At 31.4% G+C, this 24,636-nt stretch overlaps 2 protein-coding genes across 5 annotated transcripts; both read left to right on the top strand.

Annotated features, from left to right (window-relative positions):
- Nucleotides 1-3,847: 3,847 nt before the first annotated feature.
- On the top strand, nt 3,848-13,074 carry LOC115718909 (probable ADP-ribosylation factor GTPase-activating protein AGD14). Of its 3 annotated transcripts, XM_030647727.2 has the most exons (14): nt 3,848-3,921; nt 4,021-4,133; nt 4,809-4,870; nt 4,980-5,067; nt 7,266-7,327; nt 7,413-7,506; nt 7,613-8,062; nt 8,971-9,423; nt 10,414-10,572; nt 10,656-10,757; nt 11,581-11,637; nt 11,791-11,878; nt 11,978-12,011; nt 12,835-13,074. In XM_030647727.2, exons 2-14 carry the CDS (start codon nt 4,032-4,034, stop codon nt 12,959-12,961), a joined length of 1,878 nt encoding a protein of 625 aa, XP_030503587.2. In that variant the 5' UTR covers nt 3,848-3,921; nt 4,021-4,031; the 3' UTR covers nt 12,962-13,074. The 3 variants fall into 3 exon arrangements, with proteins under 3 accessions (XP_030503587.2, XP_060965891.1, XP_060965892.1); XM_061109908.1 differs by lacking the exon at nt 11,581-11,637 and having other exon boundaries at nt 3,897-4,133; XM_061109909.1 differs by lacking the exon at nt 11,791-11,878 and having other exon boundaries at nt 3,897-4,133.
- Nucleotides 13,075-17,807: 4,733 nt separating this feature from the next.
- Nucleotides 17,808-20,413, top strand: LOC115719548 (uncharacterized). Of its 2 annotated transcripts, XM_061109907.1 has the most exons (4): nt 17,808-17,954; nt 18,078-18,896; nt 18,988-19,842; nt 20,098-20,413. In XM_061109907.1, the coding sequence occupies exons 2-4, from the start codon at nt 18,099-18,101 to the stop codon at nt 20,137-20,139; spliced, it is 1,695 nt and encodes a 564-aa protein (XP_060965890.1). In that variant the 5' UTR covers nt 17,808-17,954; nt 18,078-18,098; the 3' UTR covers nt 20,140-20,413. The 2 variants fall into 2 exon arrangements, with proteins under 2 accessions (XP_060965890.1, XP_060965889.1); XM_061109906.1 differs by having other exon boundaries at nt 17,831-17,954; nt 18,092-18,896; nt 18,988-20,413.
- The last annotated feature ends 4,223 nt before the right edge of the window (nt 20,414-24,636 follow it).

Genomic DNA, 24,636 nt, shown 5'->3' with positions numbered 1-24,636 from the left:
CTTGAATTTGGCGTTCACGTTCATAACAATGTGGTGATAGCATGCACGAGTGGATGCCGGGAAAAACGAGTTCAACAGCATGATCGATGCTTTGATGTCTATCTGACACAAACACTAAGTTCTCAACCACGCCAATTGCTACCCTCAACTTCTGTAAGAAATACGTCCAGGAGTCGTTATTCTCACTGTCAACGATACCATAAGCAACCGGCAACAATTGGTTGTTCGCATCGTATGCCACAGCAACTAACATTATACCGCCGTACTTCGTCTTCAAGAAGGTGCCATCGATACTCAAAACAGGACGACAAAAAGAAAAGCCCCTTCTACATGCACCGAGTGATATAAAACAGTACTTGAACCGCTCATCCTCTAAGTACAAGTCAGTAATGGTACCTGGATTCTTCGTTCCGGCATGTACAAGTACCTGTGAAGCTTCATGTATGAAAACTCAGGCGTACCCCTAGCATACGTAAGTCCCATCTCCCTGCACCTCCACGCCTTCACATAACTCATACTGATACCGTAGTTGTCAAACATGTCCCTCTGTATGTCTTTAGCCTTGTACTTAGTTCCGTCTTGGGTGTACTTCCCCTTAATAAGGTGGCCAACTACCCATGGTGCTGCTTGACGGTGATCTGAACGTCTCGCATTCAAGTTACATGTGTGTTCATTGTGAAATACAGTGACCTCAAAGTTGTCGAATGCATCTTCTTCCTCCCCCTCAATCTCCATTTACAATCTGGAGCCTTGCATGTAACGTACAACACATCAGGGGATGACTTCTTCACCATCCACTCGAAATTGTTATTAAGGGCAAACCTACCCACAACTTGTCTCAATTCTTCCTTGTTTTCATAAAAATTACCAAGCTCTATCACCCCTGCTTCCTTACTTTGTAAACAAGTAGTTAGCTCATGATTTTCCATTATATCTTCCTTTGTCCACATGGGAGCTTTGAACTTGGTACAAACTTCGAAAGAGGAGAACGTTGAGAACGTTGCATGACGAGCATGTTCTTCGCCCGCTCGGTCGACTATCGCTAGTTCCGGGTGTAGTGCGATTTTCACTACGAGGTTGTCGTTCTCGGCTTGTGTACCTTGGTTACTCGGTACACACTCTAACCTCAACAATGGTCCCTCTACGGGTTCATCGGCCGCTAAATCATGGTCATCGTCCATATTCAAATCTACAATAGGATCATTATTGTAGAAGGGTGTATCGAACTCTTCAACCGATGAAATCTCGTCGCTTCTTGTTCTTGCCCTACATTGGTCGGAACATCAGAATTGGTCGGAACCTCTAAATTGGCCGGAACCTCCTCATTCACACCAATCCCAACATCTGTTTCGGGAACGCAAGACCCTACCACACTCCGAGGGAGAGGATTAGTAGGCGGCGTAGGCTCCGAATTCCCAACTTTTCTCACCTTGGTCACGAATAATGGCATAAACTCTGTATTTGACATTGTTGCCCTCATCTCTAAAAACGTTCTCAGTTGGCGTTCTCTCTTAATAACCTCTGGCGCAACCATTTTTCCCTTCATGTACAAGGAACAAATCTCCAACTTTAAATCATACGCTACCGGATCAACTTCCAACTCTTCATATAAAATTTGTCGCAGTTCTTGTAGGGTTGTCTCGGTTGTAACTGTCAACGTCAAGCTGCTATTTGCTTTGTAGATCCAATTATAATTCTCACATAACCAAACACCATCGTACGATACAACAAGGAACACTTTGTCTCCTGCAATTGCAAACCAAAAAAACAAGGTGAGTAAAGGAAAAAACACCAAAAAAAAAATAAACATCGACATCCCATCGATATCAATAGACATAATGTCGAGAAGCACAATACCAGAAATTAGGGCACTGATTGTCGACATTGCGTCGACATATTATCGACATACAATCGACAACAACAACAACCATGTTCGTCATCGACATACTATCGACATACCATCGACATTATATCGACAATAGAAACGGTTGCACATTAAATGTTAATAAATTTTACATACGTTCCCAACAACCCTTCTCAACTGAAACGTTGCATGTCAGACACGTGTCCTATCGACAACATATCGACATGAAGTCGACATGTCGTCGACAAATGTGGTAGCAGTGACACTAAATTGGCATGTTGTCGATAAGATGTCGACATAGTATCGACATTCTGTCGATAAATACGCCATTTCATGCGTTTTTCCCTGTACAGTTACGCATTTAATGACCATTAAATTTTCATACATTCCCAACATTTTTACTGCTCTATAAAAGCAAAGGGAAATCTTGTATTCTACCTATCTCTTACTCTTAAAAATTTTCTCTTATTCTCTTAAGTTTGAAATATGGCCCCAAGAAAGAACGGCAAATACCCCATCCTAACTCCTGAGGAGCTGAAGCAGGAGGATGATGTTGGCATAGTTACTCCTGCAATGCAGAAAGTTTTGGACGCCGCTCGAGCTTTCGAAAGAGAGCGAAACGGTAACGAGTTCAGGTTCATGCAACTTGAAAGAGAATTTGCAAAAACTGGCGAATGGCCGGCTCCACCACCTGGGTTCCCCGAAGGATGCCGTCGTTGCAAACTGGGCATCTTCAACGGTAAACCTAAGTGAAGCACGGAACATTATGCAAGTATTGCAAGGCTCACCCACAAGCCAAAGAATTTAAAAAAAAATAATTTCTTATGTTATGGTTTGTGGGTTTTATTTAATGTTTTTTTTTTAATTTTTATGAACTTTTATTTTCTCGTTTTTTTTATGTTTTTTTTTGTTATTTTTAATGAAGTTTATTTTCTCGTCAATGTTATGTTTATGTTTTATCTACTTCGTATTTTTCCATTGCATCGATATTTTGTCGACATGATGTCGACAAAATATCGATAACTTCTCAAAAACAACAAAAAATGCTTGTTGTCGACATTCTGTCGACAAACATGTCGACAAAATGTCGACAAATAGTTAATCCCAAAGTTGGTTGCATGATGTCGATAACATGTCGACATCATGTCGACATAACGTCGATAATGGTCGTCACTGACCTTTCCTTCATAATCATCGACAAACCATCGACATATCATCGACATATCATCGATAACACTGGAAAACCCAGAAATCGACTGAAAACCAGATCTGCCAGATCTCAACAATTTCAGACCAAAAAACAGCAGTTCCAACAATAAACACACGTATAACAATTTTAAACTACATAAAGTCAAACAAAATGCTTAAAATGCAACTTACCCATTATAATGGTGTAAGATTCTTGAGTGATGTTGTATTGTGCTTCGGTTTTCCACCAACACCCACCGAGAAAACAACCATGCAACAGCAAATAATATCGTGTGGGACGGATTTCAGCTTCGGTTTTTCATAAATTTTTCAAATTTTTTCCTAGAGAGAGAGAGTGGTGCACGAGAGAGAGAGGGAAGAGGGAAGAGAGAGAGAGAGAAATACACTTTCAGATTTTAGCTTTTGTTTTTTATTTTATTTTTTTAAAAAAAGGGTAAAATGGGAAGTTCATGTAATTAATGGACTAAATTTGTACAAATTATAAAGGGGTATAAATTTTGATATAGGTTGTATTATTAGGGTCAAAAATTGAAATTTCCCATTTTAAAATATGGGATACACACTATAATTTTTGCAAAACTTGACACCATTTATTTGAAAAGAAACGGTTTATTTCAATTCTATATCTAAATTAGAATAAATACTTGAAAGCATTTTTAGCTAAAAGAAAACTAAAATAAAACCAAAAAAAAAAAAAGGAAAAACGGTGTCGTTTGGAAACCGTAAAATGAGATGGCAATGAAATAGGAAAATGGGTTGGTTGCATGCATTTTGGATTGGAGAATGTTTTGATTTTCAAAATCAACAGCTTCATTTTCATTATTCTAAAACTTTCTTTCTTTCTCTTTGTATGTATATATTGTTCATATATATGTGATTTCATTTTGAAAATTGTTCCATGTTATTATTGCATATGTTTATTTATTAATTAAATCTTTTATTAAAAGGGTTGTTGAAAATGAGGAGTAATCGAGTGAAGGAAGAGGATAGAATTGAAAGAACAATTCAGAGCCTTCTCAAACTTCCTGAGAATCGCAAGTGCATCAATTGTAATAATTTGGTATATATCTATCAATCAATTTTCTACCTTTCTATATAAATATATATAATTTTTACATGTGTGTATGGTATGGATAAATGGTCAAATTGATGATCTATTACATAGAATTATGAAAAAGGAAATTGAAAAACAATTTGTTTTGATGAGAATTTGTTACTTGAAATTCTTGACATTTTCTCTATGATATGCAGTTATTTATTTATTTTTTTTATAACTACACTGATAAACTTGAGAAATTATTTTATATATTGAAATTATTTTATATACTATTTTTTTTATAGTTTTTTTAAATTTACGGACTGGGTTATTTTGGTAGTTGCTCTGATAATCTTTATGTAAGTTGCTTTGTGAATCTTCATTGCGATTTAAGTTGATCTGTTAATTGCTATATGAATTTCCGTAAAAAAAAAAAAAATTACTTTAAAATATACAAATGAAAAAACCCTAATAAACTTTAGAGAGTAATGATATGTACACACAAAACTGTGTAATTTATGTGTAATTACATCATTAGTCAAATTTAAAATTTAAGTCTTCCTATTGTTGTTTTTATGGTTTTTCTTCCTTAACTTAGAAATTGTGAGATGGGTTTGAAGTTGTTGATAATTTACTAGTAATTAATGATGAGGATTTCATATAACAATGTAACAATAAAACCTACATTTTTGTATGCAGGGACCACAATATGTTTGCACAACTTTCTCCACATTTGTCTGCACCAATTGTAGTGGAGTGCAGTAAGTGTTGATCTTCTTCTTCTGTTTATTTTGTTTAATTGATGAATGTAATGCCTAAAATAATTCATTTTCTCTATTTGTTGATTATTTTGAGTTGGGAATTTTTCAGTCGCGAGTTTACTCATCGGGTAAAATCACTATCAGTGGCGAAATTTACTGCTGAAGAAGTTTGTGCACTTCAGGCTGGTGGGAATGAGGTAATAATCAACAATGATAACTCATTTTTATATTTAGTTATGGATGAAGAACTGTTTTTACTTGTCCCATTTACCTGTTCATGATCATTTTGGTGTTGCTAAAATCCCACATGCTCAATTTGAAACCATGGAGATAGACATTTATGTTATAATTAAAGGGTTTGTGATTGCACATATTACAACACTAATGTATACTTTTAGTTAAAATAATTGTTCTCATATGTATTTTTTGAATAAAAGAAGAAAATTTTATTCTAACACCACTTCAACGTTTGTTTATGTTGAGGATTATCAATGTTTAAAGTTGTGGATTTAAGCCTGAAGGCATTTTTTTTGCGAGGCTAGGCGTAAATCTCAAGGCGCATTGAGACATAAATTGAGGCGTAAGCCTCGATTATTAATTAAAATAATATATTTAGAGTATCTAAAAATTCCAAAATAAATCTTACCTATCATATAAATGTACTGATATAGCCTAAATTGCTATCTTTATATTAAACTTCTAATTTAAAATGATTAAATTTTTTTTTCTTAAAATTCAAAATTCAAAGTTCAAATTAACTTCAATATATTCATCTAAAATTTTCAATTCAATAAATGTATTAATTTAAATTTTAACTATAGCACACAAATATGACGTGCATTAAACGTAGATTCTACCTAGTAATATTTTATAAATACCAAAAATACCATAAAATGTCTCATAAAACAAAAATATAACATTTATTTTTGAAATTGTGTATGTTTAGTTTAGTTGGGCGTTTTTCTTAAGTTTATTTGAGTTTTATTAAGTTTTATTGTATTTTATTTGGGGTTTTTTTATAAGTTAAATTGTTATTGGACTCTTTTTGAATTGTTGAATGAAAATGGGCTAAGAAGAGTAGCCTCACAAAATTTTTAATCGCCTCAAGCGTTTTCTTTTCGCCTCAATCTATTGCGCACAATGAGGCGCGCCTCAAAAACGCAATTTTAAACATTGAGGATTACATCTTTCTCTATAGCACTAACATTAGAAAAATTACAAAACTCAACTCTAGTCTTTAAGCTTAATTTAATCAACAAACTGTTGGCTTTAGTCGAACCACAAGTATCTTCGAAAATACAGCTATTTCTGTTACACCATATGTGGTATATGGCGGCTGCTACCACAGCAGAAACAATGTCATCCAGAAGGCATTTTCGAGGGCCATTAGAGATGGTTAACTTCTCTGACATGAGCTAGTCTATTTCACCCAACCAGTTCGAAATTTCAAGAATCAACTTTTTCGAGAAGATGTAGTTAAAGTATAAGTGAGCATGGGATTCTTGATCCTCAAGACAAACATAGCAAATAGTCTACCTAAATGATTTTAGCCAGCAAGTCTTGAGTGAGAAGTTTTTCATTAAGGCCTGCCATAAAATAAACAAGTGCTTAGGAGCTTTGAGTTTGTTCCAAACATCCTTATGATAGGAAACTTTCGGGATTGAGAGAAAAGAGTTGTAAAATACCAACTTATCTTGCTTATTCGCCAAAACCCAAATGTACTTAGCCATAAGAGCCACATTCCACTTCCTCCCCTCCCTAAAACCGATTTTGTAAACAAACTTTCTCCCACCACTACTACAAATTGTACTTTTAGTGTCGGTTCATAGAACTGACACCTATTCCATAATCACAAAAAGTCAAATTTTTGGTGTCGATTACCTGAACTACTCTAGAGAAAATTTCTACAAAGTTGATCAATCTCTGAAGCAAGATAAAGATGCTTATTTAAAAAGTTACGAATGCCAAGCCTAACAGAATGGATAAGTTGAGCTCTTCCTGCAAAGGAGAGATGACGACTTTCCCAGCAATGAAATTTCTTATAAATCTTGTCAATGATGCTACCACAATTCGAAGCTTTCCACTTTGTTGGTCTAAGATTAACTCCCAAGTAATTAAGAGGAAAGCTGCCCTCTTCTATAGAAACAATATATATTATTATTTTAAAAATAATGTCATTGTTCAAAAATTAAACTAACTTCTTTACAATAATGATTGGAATTTTGTTATGACTAAAGGTATTGAAATTTATGCAGGTTGTAAGTATTGTATAATTCAAAATATATTTGGAAGTAATATCCTATTTATTTTATGTTACAATAACATAGTTTTGTATGCTATTATTCATTTATGTTCATTCAATACTTCAAAGCTAACTTAAATTTTACATAATTAGCGAGCAAAGCAAATATATTTCAAAGGTTGGGATTCTCATCGTGATTCCTTTCCTGATGGAAGGTTAGCTTTAATTCATTTGTTGTATGAGTTTTAAGTTGTTTTTTTGATATTGAACTTTTAGTACTAATAAACAATTTCGTTTCAGTAACATTCATCATCTTCGAGATTTTATCAAGCATGTATACTTGGATAGGAAATATACTTCAGAAAAGAGTACTAGACTACCAAGGCTTAGATTGGTGAGCTTTATCTTATTGTTTTTTTTATTAGATTTTTTGTTAATGTTGTGATTAGGAGAAGGTAAAAATTTTGTAGAGTTTAATTCTTGTTTTCTATTTTTTGAAGAGTGACAAACATAGCTCAAGTGAAAGTAGGAAGGTTAATAATTGTGGTGCTGAATTCAAGAGTTGTCATGATGAGGACAAGTTTGAACAAACTTATGCTGAAAAATCTAATCATTTAGGAAAATGTGATGAGAGAAATATTAGGTATTACTATGATGAAAGTCGAAGTCCTCGATACTCGAGAGAAAATTCAAGACATGGAGGTTATAGAAGGAGTCCTGTGCGGTTTGAGATTGTTGATGACAGGTTCAGGGATGAGGGATTTGGAAGCCGTAGGTTTTCGCCTAGCGATTCAAAGTTACTGAATAGAAAGGGGACCGCGCATAGTTCTTGCTCGCCGGTTGCACGTCCTATAAAAGAGATATTAGGAGAGAATGTTCCTACTCTACATGTTGGTGAGAAAGTGAAAGAAAGTAATAAGAATCATGTTGATAGTTCTGCTAAAAATCAAGTAAGCAGTCTCTTTGTTATAGTTTTGTTTTCACTTTTGGATATTTATGCTTTGTTAATGCAACACTTAATGCAATTGCTTAATTTGCATTAGCCTATTAATTCTGTTGTATTGCTTCAAGTAAAAGAAATGTGATTGTTAACATTCATAAATGTAGTTGTGTCTTTTTGTTTGGTTTGCATTGAAGTAGGACACTCAATTGGTGTCTTTAACATTAGTTTTCTATGGATTAACATTTTGTGCTAGTGTGATATAACAAATATATTGGTCATTGGTGGATGGAACTAGTGTAGGGTAAGTATACTTGGGAAGGTGAACCAGTTGAGGTTAGCTCAAGTGGCCATAGGAAGATGCGTGTGTGTTGGAGGTCTTGGGTTCGATTCTCAAATTATGCAATGTAATATATAAACGCTTAAATCAAATATATATATGGAAAGGTAAGAAGAATGATGAATTTTGTATGGGCAATGGCTCTTGGAAGAGTTGGGGTCTCTTCAAAAACTCATTGCTAGTTGGTACTATTATGTTCAATTAAACATAAATGATCACATTTACCTATTTCCTTATATTCTCAAATTCTCTCTAATTTTACTTATTCCTAAGCAGTTAAAGGGTATTTTGGTCATTGTAATGACCTAAGGTGGGTAGTTCAAATGATCAGATATGTGGTTTGCTCTTCTTAGGTTTGGTACCTCCTGAGTACCTACATAGTAATTGTTATAGTTTTCTGGTACACAAAAATTGTAATGAAGGAGTAGTGGATAAGCTAGAATAGGGGGCAATATAGAGTGGTGGGGTCAAATTTACCTATTTTCTTCTATTCTCAAATTCTCTATGTTTCAATTACCATATGCACATTTACAAATTTTCTTGTCATCATAGAAGATCTCACTTGCAAAATGTTGTAGGAATCCAAGCCAATGGAGCAAGAAATTGGAAACTCACAAAACTTGATTGATTTTAGTACCGAATTCGAAAACCCGGAACAAACTCAACAAACATCTTCACTCATCAGTGGTAGTAGTAGCTTGCCAACATTTGAAACATCAGGAAAAGAGAATCCATCAAAGACTCCAAGTGAAAACACTTTGGAAAGTTTATTATTTGGTTTGTCAACTGATGATGTCTCATTACAAACACCTAACAACAATGATATTCTCTCAACAAACAATACTCCAAATCACTCTTCTAATGATGATCTACAACTAGCTGCTAATAACAACAGTTGCGCCGATACCGAAGTAACCGAAAAATGGCCATTTGAGAGTATGTTGCAGCATCAACCTTCTTCATTGCTTGTTCCAGGAAGTGACTCTATTTCACAGCAGGCTATGCTATCAAATGAAGATTCAAACAATGAGGTAATCATACAGTTGATCATAATTTTGTGGGATTTTTAGCATAAATACCCTTGAAGTTTTATTTTGTTTGGCAATTGAGTAATTCATGTGGCGTTTGGTTCAGAGGAATAAAAATATAAGAATAGGAATATGAATGCGAATGGAATGGAATAAAATTTAAAATACATTAAAAATTATTAAATTTTTTCAAATTGGAATCGTCTTTCATTTCCTTTCAAAATAAAATAGTCATTCCACCAAAATAATGGAAAGGCTATTCCATTAGAATAATATTCCAATACGTAATTTAAAATGCAACCAAACAAAGGAATGGATTCCATTAAATTACCTCCAACTAAATGCCACTTTAGGGGACGTTGAGAGGAATGAAAATATAAGAATATGAATAAAAATAGTATGCAATAAAATTTAAAAAATATATAAAAAATTGATAAAAAAATTATAAAAATTTTCTCATTATGCATTGGAATGATCTTTTCTTTTATTTCAAAATGGAATAGTCATTTCACTAAAATGATGGAAAGGCTATTCCAATACTTTAATATGCAACCGAATAAAAGAATAGAATAAAAATTATTTCCTTTACATTCTATTCAATTTCATTACCTCTAACCAAACACCATTCCCCAAAAATTTATCTTGGCAATCAAGTTTTTGAGTTTTAATATTAGGATTTTGAGATGTGAATTAATTAGGCTCTCTCAGATTAATTTTTTTTACAATTTTTTTAGTTTTTGAATGATTTGTAAAAAGTATTTGGGAGTACACAATATTTAGAAAATTTTAAAATTATCCATAAAAAAAAAAATCAGAACACTTGATTGTTATTCTTTGCAAAACTCAAGTACTTGATTGTCAAAAAAGAAAAGAGACTGAATTGCTAAATAGCAAAAGCTCAGGGGCATGTCAGCTAAAATGGGTGTTTTAAAAAGTTCCAATTACAGAATAGAATTAAGACTTTCTAATACTTATTTTCATGCATATTTTCAGTCTAGTGTTTCACCATTTCCATGTAATGCACAACAAGCTTTAACTGTTAGTGTTGAACAATCATCCCAAGCTTTACCAAGAACACTTGAGGATGCCACCAATGTAGTTGAAAACCAACTTGTCCAAACAAGTTGTGGAGTTAGAAAGGAATTACCAGAGGTAAAAGTGGGATATTTCTAAAGTTAATTTATGATTCCTCTTTTGAATAATTTTGTTTGTAATTTATTTTGAATACTTTGCAGGATCTTTTTACCGCAAGCTACTCGGTAATGCCTACACCAGTTTCGGGCTGGCAAACTCGTCCGCCTCATGTTATGGATTTCAATTATTTCCATAACACAACGGTATGTCTTGTCTTACTCTTATCTTTCTCTTATATTCTTTAAATGGATGAGACACTAACTTAATTTCAAATCTTACATATTTTGATTGTCACGTTTTCTTTGTAACTGAAATCAGAATAATCAATAATAAAAATGGATGAGTTAAAAATATAAAATAATCAAAAATAATATAATTATTATGTTGTTTACTAAACTATTCGTGAAAAAAGAAATCACAATCATTTAGGGTAGAATATATGGGACTCTTTACACAATGAGGCCTTTTTAAAGAGCATTGTTTTGGGGTTTTTGTTTTTTTTTTAATAGACATAATGTAAAAATGTTAAAATTAGGCATTTTTTTAGAAATTTTAGGCTTTTTTTTGGGAAATTTAATTTTTTACAAAAATACTGCCAGACGGTATTTTTTACTTTTTTACCATGTTTTTTTATAAGTTTCATACTGCAGTATACTGTATTAAGTTTTCACTGGTATTCTACTGGTGTTTTGTAGTTGTTCTACTATTGTTTTAAGTTGTTCTGCTTTGTGTTTTACTGGTGTTTTATAAAAACACAGTATTTTTGAAAACTTTTCTGTGTGACAGTATTTTTGTAAAAATTAACCCAAATTACAGTATTTTTATAAATTTCCTTTTTTTTTTCAAAGAATCATTTAGTAAAATTTTAGGGCCTTGAGCCCATGCCCTAGTTGCCCTACCCAAAAACCGACATTGTACTCAACTGTAGCAATCAAAATTTGATAGTATTAAACACTACTGATACCTTTAATAATATTTCTTAAGTACGTTTTGTACATAACTTCACCGTTATGTTTTCATTCACAGCCTATACAATCAGCAAAATCAACCAATCCATTCGATATCATTGATGAAGGAAATGAGGTGCAACCAATATTGCTTTGTGTGTTTAATTTCTACTTTCATTTTTTTTTTTCTTGTTATTTTTAATAATCTCTCATGTAACTTGGTAGAAAAATGAACCCTTTTGGATGTAGAAGTGAATTTCAAATTATTTTCATTTGATTAATAATGCAGTTGAAGACACATGATCAATTAACAATCACCAATGATTTTATGATGCCTCCTCCACAGTCACACTACATTGATTCTGCCTTATCTCCTTGTAATTATTTTCACTTTTATCATTTCTCATTAGTTTTGATTTTTTATTATTTATTTTTTTTTTATATCTAATTAATCATCTTATATTATATATTTACAGGGCAACGAGTGCATAATAATATACAATCTGCCGGGTAAAGAATTCTTCTTGTGTCTTCTGTAAATATTTAATATATTTTTGAAAATTTTTATAATGGACCTCTTAAAATGGGTCTATTGATACGTCTCTTATCTGTTTTGATATTTGAGAGAATTTTTTAATTCAATTTTTTTCATGATTGACAAATTTAGAAAAAATTAATATGTCGAAAATAAGGTTCAAACAGTTTATTTCACACGCGAAATAGACTGTTTGAACCCTGTTTTCGGCTTGAATCTTTCAAAATGTTGCAGTATGTCTTAAATAATTATAATATAGACGACCATGAAAAAATTAGACTAAAAAATTATCTTAAATGCCAAAATAGATAGGAAATACATCGATAGACCTATTTTAAGAATACATTGTAAAACTATCTTATATTTTTTTTCCTGTAATAAAATAGAAAACTTCATTGAAAATGAATAAAAGAAAATCTAATTTTTATTGTTTTGTAGATGATGCTCTTTTGGTGGGTCGAAAATAATGTGTGTTAGGAGTTATATTTTTTTATATTAAAATTTTATTGTCTAATTTTTTAATTTTTTATGGCATCTCATAGCATTTTAGTTAGACGATAAACTTTATTAAATAGAATAAACCCAACCACCAAATTTTAGCAAGATCCAACAATAAAAAGAAGCCCTTTATAAGAGAATGAGCTAACTCATTTACAATTTTGGGATAATGAACAAAAGAAAAATCTGCAAAGGTTAATCTCAATCAATATTGAAAATTATTATATATGACCTTATTAAGTTACCTCATTTTTTTGTGTTATAATGTTTATTTATTTATTTCTTTATCATAAATGACAGACCACAAGGAATTGGTAGCTTTGGAGTTGGGGGATCGACCCTTGTTGGCTCTATAAACACAACTCAACAACCAAATGTTGAAAATGCTCCACAATCTTCTTTTATAGGAAGAAACCCATTTGGCTAGATATTTTGTAATTGTGTAATTTTACTATTTGTATTGATAAACACTTCAAATGGAAATTTGTCCTATCATGACTACTTACCAATTAATATTAAATTTTACTTTGATTTTATTAATACAATATTGACAAAAGAAGCAACCATTCTCCTATGAAAATTTAGAACTTTTGGTAGGGCGTCTCAAGTTTTTAGAGGCTTAGGGAAAAATTTTAAAATGAAATCTTTTATTCATGAAAAATTAAATAATTTTTTTTAAAAGAAAAATGTATTGAACCATAAACTTTCTAACATTATATAACTACTGTACAGTAATGCTGCCAACGATGGGACCCTTTTTATCAAACAAATAAGCACATACTATGAGCATTATTATGAGACACTTATGGTGTTTAGCATCACATCGGGTCGGGGTCCGGGTTTGAATCGGGGTCCCAGGTGGGGTCGGGGTTTGGCTTCGGGTCAGGGTCTAAGTTCGGGTCTGGGTCCGGGCCCTGGGCCCCGGGTCCCAAGTCCTGAGTCTGGGTACGGGTCCGGATCCCGGTCCTGATTCGGGTCCCGATCCGGGTTTGGGTCCGGGTTTAGATCCCGATCCCAGCCCCGGTCCGAGTCTGGGTCTGGGTTCAGGTTTCGAGTCTTGGGTCCCAAGTCTGGGTCATGGGTCTCGAGTCTAAGTTCGGGTCTAGCTCTGGGTCCGAGTTCGGGATCTAGGTCTAGGGTCCGGGTCTGGGGTCTGGGTTCGAGTCTGGGTCGTCTAGGTCTGGGGTCCGAGTCTGGGTCCGAGTTCGGGTCCGAGTCCCGAGTTCGGGTTCAAGTTGGAGATTGGTGTTGACCCCAAATCCTTTGTAAATATTATAATACAAGCTAATACAGGCCATTTCTTATGTATTAAATAATATAACATACATTGTATTAAAATTTTTGGTTGTAATAATTAATACAATACATTGCTTTTATCTAAATATATTTTTTTTAACTGTAAATTTCATTTCAACAAGACCAATTTGACCTCAACAATATTAATAATATCAAAAAGGAAATTATACTCTAAAAAATTATGATCAACATAGAAACAAGATGCTCTAGTTAGGGGTGTTCATATAATTCGCAATCCCTAATTCCAAATCCCAACTAATCCGGACCAAACTATTTTAGAGCAGATCAAATGAATCTAGTGTAAATAGTTTGGTCAATCCGGACTGTTTATAATTCTATAGTTCAATCACGTTTAAAATTCTCAGTAAAAGTTCAAACCAAACTAATCCGTGCAATTATTTATATATACTTAATATATTTTTTTTGGATGAAATGTTGATATTTGAGAACAAATTTAGGTAGAATATTGATATTGACTTAATATTATAATGAGATTTTTTTTTTTATAATGTTATTTGTATATTATAAACTTATTAAAAGTAAAAGAATTACCAAAAAATTAACAATTACTGTAAAAAAAAAAGAAAGGAACTACGAAATACAAGTTATGATTTGAACCAAACCAATTCATTTTTGAGTGGTTTGATTTGGTTTGGTTTGACCATTTAATTAGTCTGATTTGGTTTTGAATTTTTTTTAAAAATCATAATATTGGTTTAGTTTGAAAAAATTGAAAAAATTAATCTGTGAATACCCTTATAATTTTAATCATAAGATAAACAACCTGATTAACAAGGCATTGGACAAAATATAAAAAAAATATTCAAAAGTTATTTACAATCCTTAATTACACTAAGGGCTCGTTTGGAACGCCGTACTAGGTCGTATTGTATTGTATTGTATTATATTAAATTGTATTTTATGCAATATTTTTATGTAAAATTATATGTGGTATTAACTTTTATGGACACCTAAATATATAATATTTTAGTACAAATTAAAGTTTAATATAGTATTATATAAAAATATGATATATAATCCAATTCAATATAATACAATACAATACAATACGACCTAATACGGCGTTCCAAACGAGCCCTAAATTATCTAAATATTCCATCTGCAATAAATATAATAAACACTTTCAACTCTTTTCTTAATTGATTTAGTTGTGGTCCTCATTAAATCAATTCAAATTAAGTGGAAAAAAGGGATTGATTGATATGTATTGGGATGACAATATCAAGGAGTGGGATTATCATGTTTCTCTTTATATACTTTAGATTATAAAAAAGAGTAGTTAAGAATGGCAGACAATAAAAATCAACAAGAGATTTATAACCTAAAAAATGGGCTTTCAAGACTATTAACATGGTCCTTTCCCCGCAATCAAAGGTGGTTTTAAAACAAAATTGGACCCCGCAATCAAAGGTGGTTTCAAAATAAAAGTACCCCAAATATAAGGACAATAATTAAGATTAGACAAAAGTTTTACCATTCTTTCTTTGCAATTTGCTATTTTACTAAGTTTTTCTTTTCTTTGCAAAAAAAAAAAATAGAATCAATTTGTTTTGATGCAAATTAAGAGCAAAAGTTTAACTGATTTTTACTTATGATCAATTAAGTATGAAGAAAGTTTTTCTAAAATAATAAAAAAAGGTTATGAAGAAAGTTAGTTAAGTGGGTTGTGACACCTTAGCTAGTTATATAACAACCAAATTCATTGAGAATATTAAGGTAAGATGAAAATAATCTCTTGTACAAATATTTAGGTAAGATAAAACAATCTTGTAGAATAAGTTGCCATGATAATTTTATGCATGTAATCATATTTTTTCTTAAAGTCCACTTTTCTTGTTTGACTTTTTCAAACTCACAAACTAAAAATAAATTGGATAGAGAAATAGACAATAGTAATGATGATAGGCCCTAAGTTGAAATAGGTTTAGTGGGCTCTTATTATAAGAATAAATGATATTTTTAAAAATAAGATAATTTAAAAAAAATATATAAAAAAAATACGGTCTGTACAGACTTTTTAATATTTTTACGTTTTTTTAAATTTTATTTACATAAAGTACGATTTTTGGTGTATTTTTATGTTGTACTCTTGTTATTTTGCTGTTGATTTTTTATTATTTGTATATTATTTTTTATGTTGTTTTTTTGTTACTTTTACGTTATGTTTTGTATTTTTATAAAATATCATAAAGATATATATATATATATAAATGAACGTAAAAATATAAAAAATTTATAAAATTTAGTGTTTTATGTAATTATTCATTTAAAAATTACGTATATTTTTTAAATGATATTTTTTTATTTGGGTTCGAAAAAAGGGCTCTAAACGCAGACCTAAGTTTAGGGTTGGACCTACCAATAATACTTTAAGTAGTAAAATAGTTGAGTGTATGGAAGGGTCGACCCTGAGTTGGAATGGGTCATAGGCAAATTTTTTTTTGCCCTTACTATAAAGATAAATAATATTTTTAAAAATTATTAAAAAATATATATAATTTTTAAAAGATATTTTTTTATTTGTGCTCCCAAAATGATTGGGCCCTAGGCGCGAGCTTAGCTTGAAAAAGTGCATGAAGTTTTATCTCAAAATTAATTGATATGGAATTTAGTTTTAAGAGATTATAATGGGAATAATTACATAAGACACTATTTTTTGTAAAATAATTATATTTTTTACGTTCAAAGAATATTTTTTTTGCATTTTTACGATTTTTCAAAAAATAACACGAAAACAACATAAAATCAACAAGAAAACTATATAAAAATAACATGAAAATAATATCAAAATAACAACAAAAAATAACATACAAATAACAAAAAATTAACAAAATTACAACATAAAAAAGACTGTATTTTCTGTAAATAAAATAAAAGAAATCGTAAAAAATATTTAAAATTCTATTAAATTGTATTTTTGTAATTTTTTTTTGGTTGTTTTTATATTTTTGTGAAATAATTCCATTATAAAGACTTCCACTGATAATGACTTCCACTTTTTGGGGTGGGTGAAGAATTGCCATTGAATCTGGGGCAGAATTTAAGACCTTTATCTCAGTAACCGTCTTTGTGTCGCAACTACAACTCCGTGACCAACCAATTCATTTCTCCTTAGTCTTACAACCCCATTTGTAAATAAATAATAAATGATGGTCCAATTGGAAAAAATAAAATTGAAATTATTACACAAAAAGAAAAAAAAAATGAGCATTTATAGACCGCGTGACTTCAAACCAATTGATGTTGAAAGAAAATAAATAGACCAAGACTTAGTAGACTTTTACTTGTATTGATAAATAAAGTGAAATGGTAAAGGGTATTAATAATGTTAGTATTTTTTTTTGTTATACAGTACAAACTCTATTTAAGAATACACTTAGAACCAAGTAAATCATATTTTAACTGGGAGATTATAACTAAATAGAGTTACACTAGAAAAAAAATTAAAAAACTAAAAAATATCAATATAACAATAATAACAATAAATAATCATTAATACTATATCATAATAGAAACATATTAGAGTAAATATAATTCCATACATGTATTATAATTTAAAATAAAATTATTAATTTTACATAAATAAATTTACAAAATACATATATATATATTTTATTAAGATGTAATTATTTTTGTATAGATGTATACTTTGTTAATACGGGACTTAGAAAATGTATAACTAATTATAATTTAGAGGTTATTCTTATTTATAACTGGCCCAAATTGAGATTTGATTTTTTTATAACAAATTAGAGGTTATTCTTGAATAGAGTATTTTTAAATAGAGATTCTACTGTATGTTAATTTTATTATTGGTCTAATTAATTATCAGATTCTATATAATTTAATGTAATAATTTTTAAAAAATATTATTACTAACTAATTACAAGACCACGAATTTAGAAAATGCCGCCTAATAAGAATGCTCATAAATAATTGATGTACTTATAATAAGAAACAAAAGTAAGATAGAAATATATTATTAATTAAAGCACAATTTAGTACATGAGCCCAACTTTTTTTTCTTGATAACATTTCTCTCTATTCCTTCCTTTTCTTTCTTCTCACTCATTCTCTCAACTCTTCACCACTCTCATACCAAGGTACCTCTTTCTTTCTTGATTTACTCTGATATTTTCTTAGATCATTCAATTTTAGTTTTTATGACACAATTATTCTTCAATTTTAGAGGTATTTGGTTTTAGATCATTCAATTTAATTTTCAGGGTTTGTTTGTTAGTTAATGAATGGCTGAAAGGAAGCTTAATTTGAATGCACCACTTTGGTCTGTAAGAAGATTCTCTAAACCATTAGGAACTTCAGAAAGAGAGAATAAAAAGAAAGCTAAGAGTAAAAGTTCAGTTTTTGAACCAACCTTCAAATTAGAGCAAGTAACAAAACCAGTTGCAGTTCCTTTCAACTGGGAACAAATCCCAGGAAAAGCTAAATTTAATAATGATGACAAAGAAGCTGAAGAGGCTTGTGTTGTTACTCCAACAATGCCCCCTCCTGGAAAAGTTTCTTTTAATTCGGGTAGAGTAGATGATGATGATGATGGTGATGATGATGGTGATGGGGATGGTGAGGATGATGTTTATTCTGATGCACTTGAAACCTTTTCTTTCAAAGACTCTGCTTCCTTGAATTGCAGTAGTGAAAATGGTTATGAAGGAGCCTTTTCAACCGATCCGCAAACTCGCGATTTCATGATGAAAAGATTCTTACCTGCAGCCAAGGCTATGGCGTTGGAGCCACCTCATTATGCTGTCAAGAAACAAGTTGAACAGCCTAAAGAGGTTGTGAACACAGTTGTTGGTCTTAAGAGACTTATAGTACCAAAATATGGTGATTATAGAGAAGGAGATGATGAAGGTAGTGAAGATGAAAATAATGATTACGATACTAAAACTAGAAGTATATCAACAAGAGGAGGGTGTGGATTATTTCCCAAGTTATGTTTTAGGAATTCATTAAACATCTTAGGTCCAATTCCTGGTTTGAAATTGAGGACACCAAAACATTCTGAAACCAAGAGTGTGAATAAGGTTAAACTCAAACTCTTTCTTTTTCATTTTTAGTTTCTTTACTTAAAAATCAATTCTAATTAAGTAACATTGTCACAAATGTCATTCTCAGCATACTTTGGATTCAACTTATAAACCGAAAACAAACTGTGGATTTCGATCAGCTGAACTTCACATGATTGAGAAGAAGAAGTTGGTTAGCGAATCGAAAAGGTTGACATACTCATGTGATCTACAAAGAGGAAGATCATCTCCCTCAACGCCTTCACGAGCAACGAGCATATCGCCTTACAGGAATCGACCGTCTCAATCGCCTTTTAGACGAGCAGCATTTCTTGGTGTTCCCAAAGAAGAGAATTATGGCAATGTCAAGGTGCCTAACATTAAGCCTAATTATCTTTATAACAAAACCACTAACAAGTTTGAGGACATAACAGCTAATCATAGGAACATGAACCCTGCTGTTGAGAAAACTGTCTATGTAGATTCTGTATATAATGCTGAGAGTTCAGAATCAAAATCAAGTTGTTTAGATACAAAGGAACAACTCAATATTCCAACAAGTGCAGAAGAAGAAGCAGTTTCAGAATCAATATTCCAAGATATTCAGTGTTTAAATAGTGTTGGTAAGCAAGGGGACTCTGAACTAGGACTTGCTCAAGAATTTTCTGAGATGGTTAGTAGAGGAAATTTAAGCAAGGAGAGTGACCAAATTGCAATTGATGACAGCTTGTTCTTACCATCACCTCTACCCCAACCACCATTGCCAAAATCTCCCTCGGAGTCTTGGCTTTGGCGAACCGCTCCTTCGATTTCTCTGCACAGTTCATTTTCACGCAAGAAATTAAACACCAACCCGAAATCAAATGCCAAAATGTTGAAATCTAATACCTCTTTGACAAACACCAAGTGGGAAACAATTGTAAAATCTTCTCACCTCACTCATGATCATGCTCGTTACTCTCAGGTAATTTCAAACTCGTTCTTGTCACTGTTTTTTTATAGAGTAATTTGCAGCATAAATACTAAGTTTAACTCACAGTTGCAAATAGCGATACTAATACTTAAGTTATATTTCTAGAACTTCTGTAGTTACTTTAGTCAAGTATCTACGGAGGTCCAGAAACATAATTTACGTATTATTACCACTAAAACTTAAATTTTTTTATAACACTTTTCAATATTAGAAAAGATCTAATAAGCTTTACTATCTGTTTTACAGGAATTAGTAGCTCATATCTCTCAGAAATCCAATAAATATTAAAGAAAGAAAACCAATGATCTCAATTTTGGCTGATCTAGTTATCTTTGTCATAAAACTACAGAGTGTCAATTTTATTTTTTGTTACAGTTATTGGTTCTGCTAGCAATACATGATTTTTGTTCAGCCTAGCTGGAGGCAAATTGGTAAGATGGCTAAACAGAAAAGCTTATTGTAATAGCCATTTCCTTTTTTATATATATATAGTGTCTGTATTGTATAGAAATCATTAGATTATTTTGGGTTATGAAATATGAATTGGAGAGTGCATTTTTCATCATAGTTTCAATACTCTGAGTACGTACACAACACAACTACTATAATCAACTCATTATTTGGCATCTCACACTCTATATGGTTATCTAGAATTTGTCAATTAATTTTTTATACTAACTAATGATGCACATGGATTTTAATAAAAAATTTATTCATTAATGATGACTCAAATTATAAAAATTAAAACATATAATAGTATTAATGATTTTACTAACTTAAAGTAATTTTTGTACGTTTGTTATTTAAATTTTTAAGAATTTTCTAATCTGTGTTACTAATGGATTAGTTGTCCAAATAGATAAATAACTTGTTTGGCCAAATAACTATTGTATCTGTATTTTTTTGTAAGATGTATAGTATTATTCAGATGAAAATGGCATGTTTAGTATTTATTTGGTGAACATTGTATAATATTTATAACTAGCCACGATATTATATATTTTTTAAATTAATTTGTTCATTGCTTTCAAAAGGAAAAAGATATACATTCTTAAAACTAAATTCAAAATTAAATTTAGACATTGTAGGTATTTATTCAAAAAATCAAATTTAGATTAAAGTTAAGTTGTGTGTATTAAAAGTAATAATTCTAAATTTATGTAAATTAAAAGAAAATATTGTCTATAGTTTTGAAAATTTGTAAAATTTTAATACAAATAAGTATTGGAAGTTAATTAGATTCCAATATATGATATACAAAAACATTAATTACAAAACAAGCATCTACTTCGTGACTAAAGCTCGATCAAATTTTTAATGAGAGTGGCTAAAATGCATTATTGGTGCCTAAGATCCTTCTTGGTGTAATTGAGCATTGAGTCTCATTTAACTTAAAAAAATAATTTTTAAAGAATATCACTAACCAATCATAATACGCTACTAAAAAACAGTATTGAATCTGTTAATATCTAATAACAATGCTCATCAGTAATCACTCCAGCACATGCAAATCTTTGTATTAAAATGCTCATTGTTGAGTTTTGGTTGATACAAGGATTATGGATCTAAGCCAACAAAAAAGTTTATTGAAGTATTTAAGTGAGAGATGGTAGATAATTGACATGAAAAGTTGTAAGTAGATATTATTATAAAGAAAAAACAGTTACACCTATAAGATCAAAAGTAATAAATCAAATATATGAAAAATAATGGTTCAAAGACAAGATTAGGTGTGCTCATCAAACTTACTGTGATATTGAAGTTCCATCAACAATACACCCAAAGTTATTATAGCATGATGATGTCCAACTGCTCAACTTACTTCACCCAATCTGGGCCTGGGCAGCAGAGGCCCACGTGCAAGGCCCCAACCAGGCCCAAAAAAACCTTTAATAATAGGGATCTATTAAGGTTTTTTGTAAAAATATTGAATTTTAGGCCAAAAGTTACAATTGTACTATTATACGGATTTTTTTTCTTTTTTTAAATATTGTCTTCTTATAAAATAATCGTAAAACAACAAAATAGAACAATTAAAGTAACAGTGGAACAACTAAAAAATAGCCGTAGAACAACAGTAAAAATTTAACACAATACACAGTATTTTTGAAAAAATTCTACCCCACAACAAAAAAAAAATAAAAAATTGAAAATTTCAGTATGGGGTGTAAAAACCCCTCAATAACACCATATTTTTGCATTTTTTTTCTATTATTTATTAAAATATATATTATTTTTAAAAAATACTTAATTTACTTTTTAAGATACTATATTTAATATTTTAAAAAAAAATTATTTTTAAAATACTATATTTTAAATTTTTACCACAATTAAATTTTGGGTAAATACCATTTTGGACCCTGTGTTTGCAAAAGTTACTGATTGGACCATGTGTTTTGTTAAATGACAAAATGAACCCTGTATTTTCTAAAATAGTAAAAATAGGATCCTGAGCTTAATTTTTAACAACCTTTTTTTTTTTAATATAATCAACTTGTAAACAATTCCTAATAAGAACAGATACAGAAAATGTAAACAATTTTGTCATAACACTTTTAGATCGGATTATAATTAAATTTTATTTTAACAAAAAATCAATTTAGGGTCCCATTTGTACCAGTTTAGAAAATACAGGGTTTATTTTGTCATTTAACAAAGCAGAGGGTCCAATTAATAACTTTTGCAAAACATAGAGTCCAAAATAGTATTTACCCATAAATTTTTTGACCAAGCCCTTCAATTAGCTTGAGATAGGCCTGCACCCAATAGACCATCATGGTCATCACCACTCACCAATAGCTTGTAATGCTTCAAGCATGGTGCCACTTCATGAGCCTCCAATCAATAATACCAGACAAAATAGGATGATAATGCATTCAAATAGACAAACTTAAAACTTCTATCATTTGTTGTTAAAACACCTCTGGCAGTGGTTGCAATAAATATAGTCTGGCTATGTCCATTTGGAAAATCATGAACAGATTTTAAAGCAAAAGAGCAAAAGCCATAGCCCCTCAAAGTTCTACTCAAACAAATAACAATAATAAGGAAATATCATCACTTGAGTGACACCAAACATACTGCAACAAAATATCGATGAGAAAACAAGTGCCCTTTCTATGTATTGTAGTTAAATATGATGTGAGGAAATTTATACATAATTTATGTCTGTTATCCCAAAAATTATCTAGACAAAGTGACACGTGATGGTCAATTGAAGGGTTGGTTGGACTATGACAAGTCAAAGATTGGACGGACAACATGGGAGACTACAATCAAGGGATAATAATCAACATTTATGAAATATTTTGTAATTAATATCATTTATTCTTTTGTAATCCTATAAATAATGGTTACTACGCTGCAAAAATTATCTCTGTAATTAATACCTTTTATTCATTTTCTTATTTGGGGGGTCTGATTTTATACTTTCAAGAGAGCTATTACGCTGCAAAAATTATCTCTTATAATTCTTTGAAGAATATTGAAAAACTCACTTCACTCTAGTTCTCGTGATCTTGGTATTCCAATAAACAAATACTAAGAAATGGAAAGTACGTTATTAGCATATAATTGGAGTCGAACCTCTGTAAATTGCCAGTGTCGTTTATTTATTTACCGTAAATCTATATTCAAATACTTTTATTGTCATTTTATTTGACTCCACGTCATTGACTAAAATTTGGATTAAATTTTTGGTACTTTTATTGAGAGCTAAAGACATTTTGCTCTTAACAAAATATTCATATTTCGTCCATTTTCGAATCATCTTTGATTTAGAAATAATGGTTCAAACCAAAAGAGCTTCATCCACTGAACCACGTGACTCGATAGCCATTGATCCAAATGTCCAAGTGCCTACAAACACTAACACGGACAATCCCAATGCGTGCCTACCACCCTGCAACAATGCCCCAGTGGGAACAATGGCCGATGACCTAGTTTCCACAGGGACAAAGGTCAGCAACTTGGTTGGGATCACCATTGGCACCCACAAATTTACTCTTGGAGTGCAGGAGTTTGGAAACACAGCAGGTCCTACGCTGGAGAAACTGGATTCGGGACTGGCCAACCTTTCTGTTGGAGAACCTAATGTCGACTTGGGAGATAATGCGAAGATAGAAAATTTCTGAGAAGTTCTAGGGCAGGTCCCAAGCCACACTAACTGCCTCCACCATGACCAGGAGAGACTCGTGCCACAATGAATCAAGCCTTCGACCAGCAGCGACGCAAGTTTTAGGAGTGGATGGATCATAATGCCCAAGAGATGCGAGCCTAGTAGGAAGAGATCAACTGTCAGGTGAGACAGGCCACATAACTCATCAAACAATTTACACAGCAAGCTGGCGGCAACAAACTAACGCTCAGCTGCCTAGGGAAAACAACAATAAGGGAAAAGGTCTCGCCTATGAGCTAAAAGAACTTTCTAAAAACCAACCAAGGCCTAGAATATTTTTATTATGGAAATTATTTTCTAATTAAGGAAATGATTTTCTATTTAAGGAAATAAATAAATAATTGATTTTCTGATAAATGAATATTTTATATTCATTGAATCTGAACAAAATCAATTATGTAATATTCTATATATGGTCAGATTTCTATATTCATTACCTGATTTGATTTCCTGAATTAATTGTCAAAATATTCTGACAATTAATGTGGCACGATGCGATGGAGTATCTCACCTATAACATAGGGTCTCGGTCCCCGAGCTCCTCACTGATTCTGAATCCATTCAGCAAATTCCATCTAAAGAGAGTTGAGAGAGCGAGGAAGCCCGAA

Source organism: Cannabis sativa, chromosome 2 (assembly GCF_029168945.1).
Source record: "Cannabis sativa cultivar Pink pepper isolate KNU-18-1 chromosome 2, ASM2916894v1, whole genome shotgun sequence".
Taxonomy (NCBI): Eukaryota; Viridiplantae; Streptophyta; class Magnoliopsida; order Rosales; family Cannabaceae; genus Cannabis; species Cannabis sativa.
This window is presented reverse-complemented; position numbering and strand designations above follow the sequence as displayed.